General features: G+C 46.0%; 3 protein-coding genes across 3 annotated transcripts; all 3 read left to right on the forward strand.

The window, feature by feature from the left end:
- The first annotated feature begins 1,267 nt into the window (after positions 1–1,267).
- Positions 1,268–2,438, forward strand: LOC128715782 (arginine kinase 1). The gene is made up of 2 exons (XM_053810696.1): positions 1,268–1,452; positions 1,534–2,438. The coding sequence occupies exons 1-2, from the start codon at positions 1,287–1,289 to the stop codon at positions 2,436–2,438; spliced, it is 1,071 nt and encodes a 356-aa protein (XP_053666671.1). The 5' UTR covers positions 1,268–1,286.
- A 2,198-nt stretch (positions 2,439–4,636) lies between these two features.
- LOC128712861 (uncharacterized) lies at positions 4,637–5,788 on the forward strand. Its single transcript, XM_053807729.1, has 5 exons — positions 4,637–4,754; positions 4,832–4,882; positions 4,966–5,358; positions 5,592–5,706; positions 5,779–5,788. Exons 1-5 carry the CDS (start codon positions 4,637–4,639, stop codon positions 5,786–5,788), a joined length of 687 nt encoding a protein of 228 aa, XP_053663704.1.
- A 1,153-nt stretch (positions 5,789–6,941) lies between these two features.
- Positions 6,942–9,097, forward strand: LOC128715190 (uncharacterized protein DDB_G0284459-like). The gene is made up of 2 exons (XM_053810072.1): positions 6,942–7,788; positions 7,860–9,097. The coding sequence occupies exons 1-2, from the start codon at positions 6,942–6,944 to the stop codon at positions 9,095–9,097; spliced, it is 2,085 nt and encodes a 694-aa protein (XP_053666047.1).
- Positions 9,098–10,604: the final 1,507 nt, after the last annotated feature.

Here is a 10,604-nt window from a genome sequence, read left to right on the forward strand (position 1 = left end):
ACTGATTTCCACGCTCAATACCACCACCCGACAGTGTTCAGGCTACGCGCAACACACATCATTTCCTTCGAAGCTTGCTTCTCTCGTTTGCCTCGCGTACGTCGAAAGAGGTAGATCGTTTCATTCCGGAAAAAAGGAAACGGTGGCTACGATCAGATTACGTTCCGCCTTAATCCTTACTGTCAGAACCGGTGCAACGTGTGATAAGGGCACATTCCAACAGCGAAGTAATAATAGAGGTAGTAGCGGTAAGAGCGATAGTGGTAGTGTAACGATAAGCGATTGCAAGGGACCAACACGAATCCTATCTCGGGCCGACTCGAGACAACGCTACCGAAACCAACAGCGACCAGCAGTACCACCACCACCACCACCACCACCACCGACACATACAACCAGCACCAAAATGGGTGGATGCGCCTCGAAGGACAAGAAGGACAGTAAGGTGGTGGAGAATGAAACAGCGGCCGGAACGGGAACCGATGCCGAGGCGGCCAACGGTGGCGAAGGGTGTGTATCAAACTCGATGGTATTTTTGTCGAGGTAAGTGGTGTGCGGTCGGACGGCCACCGGCACCGACGGACTAGACAAGGGAGGGGGTGTGTTTAGCGCAGTCTGCCTTCCATAGATGTGTGTAACAACACCGGGCGGTGTTATCCTTCCCGAACGACCACGTTTTGGGCACGGGCAACAGGGGGGAGGGATGGTTGTTTCTCAGCACACAGCGCAAATGGTGTGTTTTGTGGCGGTACCTTGGAAGAAAATGTCTTGCTGAAAGATATATGTCCACACGTTCGCCCTGGAAATTCATCCGGGGACGCATCTTGCTTCCGGCAACATACGGTCAGCGAGCGAGTGATGTGAAAAAGACAGTGTAGAACAATGGAGAAATGGTACATAGAGTTGTCAAAAAGACATCATATGTCCTGTTTACATTACGGAACCGCAAGAAGGTAGAATTAATCTTCATACAATGGAGATATCTGATCATCAAACTGTATCAAAAAGAGAGAAAAATCACGGGTTTAACGCGTAAAAAAATATAAACAGTGCGGTAACTAGTTCAGTACACAAGATAAATATAGACCTCTAGTAGTAATATGCCATCGGAACATGTCAAAATCCTACTGCTGAACCTTTACAACAACCTGCAGCCTGGCTTGCTCGATAAAAATATTCCATTTCATGAACGTAAAACAATCATTGCCCACGTGGAAGCTAATAGTGATTTCGTATCCCTTCTTTTCTATCGTTAATTTCGTCCCAGCAGAAACAAATCAGACACCATGGTTGACGCAGCTGTACTGGAAAAGATGGAGGCTGGCTTCGCCAAGCTGGCTGCCTCGGACTCCAAGTCCCTGCTGAAGAAGTACTTGACCAAGGAAGTCTTCGATGCTCTGAAGAACAAGAAGACCTCCTTCGGTTCGACTCTGCTGGACTGCGTCCAATCTGGTAGGTTTCGTTTGTACATGCATTAACCGCCAAGGTGTCAGGTTGAACGCGACTAATCCTTCCCTTGTGGTCTTCCCATAGGTTTTGAGAACCCCGATTCCGGCGTCGGCATCTACGCTCCGGATGCTGAGTCGTACACCGTGTTCTCCGATTTGTTCGACCCGATCATTGAGGACTACCACAAGGGCTTCAAGAAGACCGACAAGCACCCGGCCCGTGACTTCGGTGATGTGAACGCCTTTAGCAACGTTGACCCGACCGGCGAGTACGTCGTGTCGACCCGCGTCCGTTGCGGTCGCTCGATGGAGGGCTACCCGTTCAACCCGTGCCTGACCGAGGCCCAGTACAAGGAGATGGAGTCGAAGGTGTCCTCCACCCTGTCCGGACTGGAGGGTGAGCTGAAGGGCAAGTTCTACCCGCTGACCGGTATGGACAAGGCCGTCCAGCAGCAGCTGATCGACGATCACTTCCTGTTCAAGGAGGGCGATCGCTTCCTGCAGGCCGCCAACGCGTGCCGCTTCTGGCCGTCCGGTCGCGGTATCTACCACAACGACAACAAGACCTTCCTGGTCTGGTGCAATGAGGAGGACCATCTCCGCATCATCTCGATGCAGATGGGTGGCGATCTCGGCCAGGTCTACCGTCGTCTGGTGACCGCTGTCAACGACATCGAGAAGCGCATCCCGTTCTCGCACCACGACCGTCTCGGCTTCCTGACCTTCTGCCCGACCAACCTCGGCACCACCATCCGCGCCTCGGTGCACATCAAGGTCCCGAAGCTGGCCAAGGACTACGCGAACCTGGAGTCCATCGCCGACAAGTACAACCTGCAGGTCCGTGGTACCCGCGGTGAGCACTCCGAGGCTGAGGGTGGCATCTACGACATCTCGAACAAGCGCCGCATGGGACTGACCGAGTTCCAGGCCGTCAAGGAGATGTACGATGGCATCACGGAGATCATCAAGGCTGAGAAGGCGGCGCAGTAAGGTGTTGGTGCTGTGTACACTGCAAGCAGCCCTTTCCTTACAACACGTTTCTCTTACCGATTACACGATGATACACGACGTTAGCCGATGGTGATATGGATTGGATGGATATGTGATTCCAGCCGCAACTGAACTCAATACCCACTGAAGAAAAAAAACACATCCACACACCCGCGTGCGTTCCCCTTGCTTCTCTCCTCTTTCCAACCTTTCCCGTTCGCCCTCGTTATGCGTTTTCCTCCCTTCCGTGATGGAAATCGTTTGATGACGTTTTTGCTCTTGATGCGTGATCTTCGTGCCACGCGTAAAGAACCTTCGCGTAAACGGCAAACATTTCACAACGGAAGGGTCACACGGCATTACACCAAGTGTAATAAGGACATCCTGCTTGTCGATGGGACACCACACCAGGCGTTACGCTTCATCCACCCACATACCTTGCACATTGATGTGCGGTCGGACTGAAGCCGGTGTTTGTGCGTGGTACCAACCATAATGGAAAGCAACGTATTTATTAAGACATAATACTGCATATGCATGGATGCTACGTGCGCCCATGTATCGAGGCGCGCAGGAAACAAAAGGGTAATCAAATAACAGCTGGCTGTTGCAAAGGGGGACCGGTGACCTAACTTTACGGGGGGAAGATAAAGAGTGGGTGTACACAACAGCAAAACACGCTCTCGCACAGCCAACAAAGAAAAAATAAACGCCAGCAACATATAATATTTGAGAGTAAAAGTGGTAAAGATAAACCAGGAGCAAAACACACATTTAATGGAGTAAGCAACAAAGTGAATTAAAAATAAAAAAAATACAAACAAAACCTAAAACACAAAATTAGTATTTCTTTGCGGATCGACTTTTGAAAGAAACAACAGCACGTTTATGACAAGTTCTTCTAAGAATGTCAAAAGGCAGGACAGAAACTTTAGTTGTTTCAATTTTACTTACTTACTTATCGGGCGCTACAATACAACTCGTGTTTTGGCCTGCTGCAGGAGTTCTCTAAACCACTCACGGTCGAGAACCATCGTCAACCGGTCCATTCTTCCGGCCTTTCTGGCGACAGCGTCAACGCCGTCACTCCATCTCAGTTTGGGCCTACCACACCTCCTCTGTCCATGTGGATGTCATTCTCATGACGTGACCAGCCCGCCGAAGCCTAGCGACAATGAGTTCGTCGTACATTCAAATAGAGTAGATCTCTATTGTCGTTCCACACATACGTGGCCAAAATGACTTTAGAACATCTTCCTCTCTCGGGGACAACCTCAGAGGACAATATATTTGCGATTATTGGTGAAGATACTTAAACACTAATGTTAATTACACTTGCGTACAAAGCTCGTGCAAGTTCCACTGTTTTACTAATATACCTGCGCAATAGATTGGCAACTAAACAGATGATTACAATGAAGGAACTAATGAACTTACTAGTAGAGTACAACGAATTAAACTCGCCAGGCATCCGTTGGCTGGTCATATCATTAGAAGGACACGCAACGATCCAGCCCGTTGCCTTTTAGGTTGTACACAGAGAGAGAGAAGGATTGACAAGACAGCAAAAGATCTAGTAGTTCGTTCAAGAGACCCCGTTTTGCGCATTCGTAAACACTCAATTAATTTATAATTTCGATGCAAATTAGAATCACCAGGAAGACATAATGATTGCATTAAAAAAAACAACAGAGTAAAATGGTCAACGTTTCCGCTAGCACGTTTCCCAAAAATATGTTTATTTCTGGAACATGAACAGGAGATTCTGTCGGTTAAGCTAAATTTAGGGCATTAATTAGTAATATTAGGTATGGTGCGATATGGTGAGAACAGTGTTAAATATTTGTTAATGATGAATGCTGCTACTGCTCAAAAACCCTCTGCGACGACCCATAATCTCGACTAAAACCACCATCACGGAGAGATGTTAGCAAACATCGCAGCGTGATTAAGACTCTAACGAGGCATAAATAAAATAAACAAAAGCCTTGCCTGCCTAACTCTGGTGGCTATGTTTCAAATAGTAAAGGGAGCATCATTGACAAAACTGGACCGGTTTAGGCCCCATCCAACCCAATCCCCACCATCTTATTAATCTCATCTTCGGCTGAAATCTGCAGATGATATGGAATTCTCTGCAGGTTTCGCGTCAAAACGAGACCAGTCTGGTTGGGTGAGCGTACGCAAATATACCGAACATGTGTTCCCTGGTGAGCGGAAGTAATCTTTTGTCCATATTCACCATGATACTCATTGGGAATTGCTATGCTAATCCGGTTCTGAAATCGGCACCGGGCATAGAAATTCTTCCGGCAGGTAAGTTTTTACAAAGTTCCAACGCTCGCTGGAGAATTCATACAGCGAAGAAAGCTTTAAATTTTCTATCATTGCAGCTTTTTCTAATGGGAATGAACCAAATTACATTATAGTGGATGATGGTAACAGTAAGTGGGATTGCCTAAAATGAAAAGGGAACACAAAAGAAATGAAATTCAATAACACTGTGGCGTTTTAATCACTTTCGTAGGACCAACGTTACCAGACCCAGTGATAGCGAAACTTTCGCAATTTCCAGTAGAAATCACAACACAGCAACCAATTGTGTATCATCCAGCACTCCAACCAATCCAGCCTCAGCAACCACTACAGATCCGGTACCAACAACTCCAGTCACAGCCCCAACAGGTTCAGTATCAACAACTACAGCCACAACAAATTTGGTATCAACAAATGCAGCAAGTGGTTTATCAACAGCCTCGACAACTTCAGTACCAACAAACAACGTATCAACCACAACCGACGGCCTACTATTCGCAGCAACCTGTGCAGTACGTGCAACCAGTGTATGCGTACTCACCTTACAATACTCAGCCAGTCCGCCCAGTTGGCACCCGACCGGATGCGCAATCTTCAACTCCTAGTAAGTATGTTCACGATTTGCATAATATTACTCCATCAGGCTAAAGTGTTTCGTAATCCGATTCGCTCGGTATTCCGCGGTGCCGAAACTTCAAACTTGTTTGGCTCGGCACAGTTCCAGCAATCCAGCTCAGTGGGTTAACCGCATTATTTGGCATTGTACATCACACTGTATTCGAATATTTGCTGCTTTAACTTGCACTTAACACTTCTCAACCGTTTCTATATCACAAGGTTTTTTCGACACAATCGCTCGTGTATTCGGTCTCAATACTGGAAGTAGCTCAAGAACCACGGGGCCTTCTAGGACCTCCTCATCCGCATTGGGACTTTTGGGTAGTGCTTTAGGGTGAGTAATTGTACACTACGAGTTGTTTCATCGCGCAATATTAACAGAACTCACATACTTTTACTTTTGCAGACTTGGATAGAACCTTCTGGGCGCACTAATGAAAGCATGTCTGCAGATTGAACCTTTCGGTGAGCCCTTGTTCTTCTCGCATTCGCAGTTATTAACTACGTATAGCTTCATTTAATGTTTACTGTTTTACCATTCCGTGCTTTGTGAATGCAAACGTGATCTTGCTCCTCGCATTTAAACAAAACGCGTTAACTACAATTAATAAAGCTCGAAATTAAAAGAAAAGTCACGTGTACTAACATCCAAGTGCTCATGGTTTGAAAACGGTGATTCCGATTAATAAAATTCCGACTATTAAGAATATCGCGTTTTTAAAACCTATGCGGTCTTTTGTTGTATTGACCAATATCAGACTACCGCAAAAGAGGCGTTACCTAGCGTTACCCTTTCTGGAATTGTCAAAAATTGTTCCATTTATATATCGGTATGTGAAGCTACCCTACGAATGTTGATTTTAGTGAATTTCCGTATATGTCCTCCGAATATATAAAAGACATTCTATATTCGATTTCCGAAAGTAATATGTTTTATTCTCCCTTTGTTTGTAAAAAATATAATTTTTTTAACGTCACAACGTTACATGTAGAGAACATCACCTATTCAAACGTTTTGACAACTCGCTTTAGAGCGTCAGCGCGGGTAAACAACATGAGTTAACGTCAAACTCGGTCCTAGCTGCAAAGAGTTCATTTGCTAAGTGTATTGAAGCTTTTTTATTCGTAAACCAGTATTTTTCTTCCCGCCCGTGCAAGTAAATTTGTTTTATTTCTGTGAAAATTGTTCGTAATACGTGTCATAACAGTTCTACGATCTACTTAAACATACAAAACCAGGCAGAACTTTGCGTTGATGTTTGACTAAGGCGCAACACGGTGCCGTACATTCCCATAGTGCGTCGTTGTTAAGTGGTACTGTACAAGCTAATTTTGGTTGAGCAAAGTCGTTTACGTACTGTTTATTGAATGTATTCTTCTATTACTTCCATAATCAACTATAGAATGCTCCAGAACGCACCGGTGCTGCAGACAGTAAACGCTTCAGCTCGCGGTTGGATTTTGGTGCACTCGGCTGACCCTGAGAAGAAGAGCACATTTGTGCAGCCTACACCAAAGGAAAATAATAAGGTTGTGCATCAACCAGCGAAAAAGCAAAACGGCACGCAAATGTTCGCCATGTCCATGTCGAAGCCCTGTTGTAAAAACCCGAAAAATCTGTTCTGCTTCGTGTGCGGCCTGTACATACTGTCGCACCATAAGCGATCGATCATGACGCGCCCTCTACTGGAAGCGTACGAGGCACACTTTAAGGTACGAACAAGCAAGGAACACTATATGCAAGGACCACCGTCCGTTTGTAACATCTGCAATAATGCACTAATGCGTTGGAAGAACGGCATGTGTCCGAAACCGGAGCTTCCGTTCGGCATACCGATGCTGTGGAGCCCTGCCACAGATCATGAAACGGATTGTTACTTTTGTTTGACGCGCACAGCTCCACTGAAGGATACGAAGTTTGGGAGAATGATGCAATCGATGGCTGCGGTTGAATATCCGACAGTGCGATCGGCAGTCAGGCCAAAACTCTTTGCAACTCGGCCGGCAGCTGTATCTCAAACACCGCCAGCAGTAGTCAAGTCAGAAAAGGTTGACAGTTCAGTCAATTTAATACGCACGTACCCCGGGCAGGTTAAACTAAGAGACTCGACAACTATGATGCAGGTAGAACGGCGCAGCCTTCCGGCGCAAAACGTTGTTTCCAGTGTGCAGACCAACCCATCCGTCGTCACTACGAGTACGCTGAAACGTAAGGTCGACTCGGGCCTCTGCGTGTCGTATGGTATGACGAAGGTTCGGCTCCGCAATTCAGAACCAACAATTGTGCTGGACAAGTGCACAAAGCTACTCCCATCGAATCCGTCAGCGATCATAAGCCGTCCGATGACGCCTAGTAGCCAGAACGCACCCAGAATATTGAACGTGTTCTCACTGAACAAAGATGCAGCGAAATGCGGTAAGATAAGTGATATATACATTTGCTCAATCGATGAAGGAACTATTTAACATGGTTGCGTTTTTTTCCAGAAACAATTTCTTCAATGCCACCCGCTAAGGTACCGGACCAACCACAAATAAAAATCGAAGTTGTTGACGATGAAGAAGAAACGGTGGTCCCAACCAAACAAATGAAAATGCAACCGATTAATGGTGCAGTTGTGAAGCTTGAAACAATCAAGCAAGAAAAAGTACCAACGATAGCCCAACCAAAGGCTTCAATGGAAATTCCGGGATTTAAGGTAATAAAGATAGCATCTGGAATGCCCTTTCCAACCAAAACAGAGCAAAAAGTTATACCGATACGCCCTGTTCGTTGCTACAACATGAAAAATCTGTCAACCACTAACGCCGGTGAAAAGACGGTGAAAATCGTACCGTCCCTGACCGTCAAAAAGACAGTAGATATGGCCGCTTCACCGAAACCAGCAACTATTGTTGCCACGCAGACCAACAAAGCAACACCCGAGCAGCAGCAGAAAACTGCACAGGCTACCCAGCCGAAATATTGCTTCATCAACGTGAAAGATCTGCCATCCTCTTCCGCTAGCACCAATGAAAGGACCATTAAAATAATATCGCCTGCCATCGGTCAACAGCTGACCAATACAGAGCAACAATCTACATTGAATGCAGCGTCTGCTACCGCATCACCCAGCAGCAAGGTAGTAACGCCCGAGCAGGACGATATACCGCATCGCATCTCCCAATCGGAGCTGATACTATTGTTGCGTGAATTGGAGTTGCCGAAGGAAAAATCCGCCATTCTGATCGATCGGTTGAAGCGATGGAATCTGCTGGCGGTCGAGATGGTGGGCACGAACCGTGTACGATCACTTGAGCCGACAACAACACAACTAACTCCTGTCACACCAGTATCGCCAGCATCATCTTCACCACCACCACCACCACCACCAGCATCGCAGGAAGAGGGTCAACTGGCACAGTCAGAAACCGGGGCCACGCTGGCCAATATGAAGGACATTCAGGTTCACAATACCCGAGCAGCAAACAGGCAGTCCGCTCCACCGATCATAATCAGCAGTGCCGCGAACCGCACAAAAGCCGCCACCGTAAGCAAACAGGATAACGGAGGAAAACCCAACTCGTCCATGATGGTTTTGGTGAAGGGCGAGCAACGACGGCATTCTACTGTAGCTGGGTCGGAAAAGGCAACAATTACCCTACCGCCACGGGGTAACATCACGACTCGCAGTGCAGCGAATGCACTGGTAAAACAGAACGTTACCACGCCAAAGGTTAAATGAAACATAACCTAACCGCGTTAATTCAACGTGACAAAGTTATCAAAGTTATCAGCAAGACAAAGATGCTGACAATGTAACATTGAACAGAACTACAAAAATACAGGAAACGAAGTAGTTTGAATGTAGCTGTAAAATGTCGAACTTCTGCATTCTTTGGATTGCCAGAATAAAGTTGTAAGCCGGTAGCGTTACACAGCTAGTAACACAGTTTAAACAGAGCAGCGGCCGTGCAGGAAAGGATTAAATGTAGGGTTTACACTTACCTAACACAGAAAAATGCAAAACATCTTCCATCGTATCGCACACCAATCCCAAGGATAGGACAGCCAAGGTACAGAAAAAAGTGTCCTTAAATTTAAGCTTTTATTTCGAGCGTTTCCTTTCTATTTCTGATGATCGTGTAGAGAAAGAGACAGGGAGACAGAGAAAGAAAGAGAAAGAGAGACATGATTTCTAACAGGCGGTGAGACTAATTCTACCAAATGATGCTTGACTTTGAATTGATTTTGAGCAAAAAAAAAAACGATTAATAAATGGGGGATGAAAAAATAACTGTGCTTGGATGAAAACAGCAAGGTTGGCCATGGTTTCCAAAGGCAGGATTCGACTATTGGGCTATGAAAGGTCCAAATCATAGATCATTAACTGATGGGCTTGGTAGACCAAGACCCAGACCAGGTGTTGTATATAACGGCCAAATAGGTCATAAGGAAAAAAAGCCCTGAGTGTTGATAAAACATAAACACACACGCACACAGAACACTCGTAGCAAGGAAGTCAAAATCCCACTATGTGTTTAGTATTTAAGTGATTAAGGTATCACCGATCGTTAAGGTGATCGTTTTATCAAGAAAACTTCGGAAAACAGAGAATCTGTATTAAGATAAACACTGTAAATGTAATGAATAAATTGCGAAGTTTGTTGAATGCAGGTGTTGTATATAACGCAACTCGTTCCATTTTAGTATGCCTACGACGCATCTGTCAGCAGCGCCGTCAACGAGCAACACTATTATCGAATACATCCGGAATGGGAACACGGGTCGGTAAATTTAAAAAAGGACACTCGGTTGTCGGTGACGCGGGCAATGTCGTATGCTACCGAATCTTTTTTCAGAGGGAATGAATCACGTGATCACAGGGACACATGATAAGGATGTCAGATAACGTATCCCGCTAGAATGGTGAAACACTCCATCCCGTACGACATGAAGCGACAGATAAGCAATAAGTCCGGAATGGAGCTTGCAATATAGAGAACATGTTACGCGCTTCCTGGAGAAACGGATTGCAGATCAATGCGACGAAGAGAAAGTACCTGCTTGCCAGTGAGAGTGTTCGCCTGGGGCGCACAGTATCGACTGACGGAACGAACGATTGTCGGTACGAACTTTACTTCGGACAACTTATTCGGCTGCGATTTATTATGGGGAAACGGGCCTATTATGAGTTCCACCATCTCTTACGATCCAGAAGATTGCACCAAGATACGTAACGTGAGAAACGT

This window comes from Anopheles marshallii, chromosome 3 (assembly GCF_943734725.1).
Source record: "Anopheles marshallii chromosome 3, idAnoMarsDA_429_01, whole genome shotgun sequence".
Lineage (NCBI taxonomy): Eukaryota > Metazoa > Arthropoda > Insecta > Diptera > Culicidae > Anopheles > Anopheles marshallii.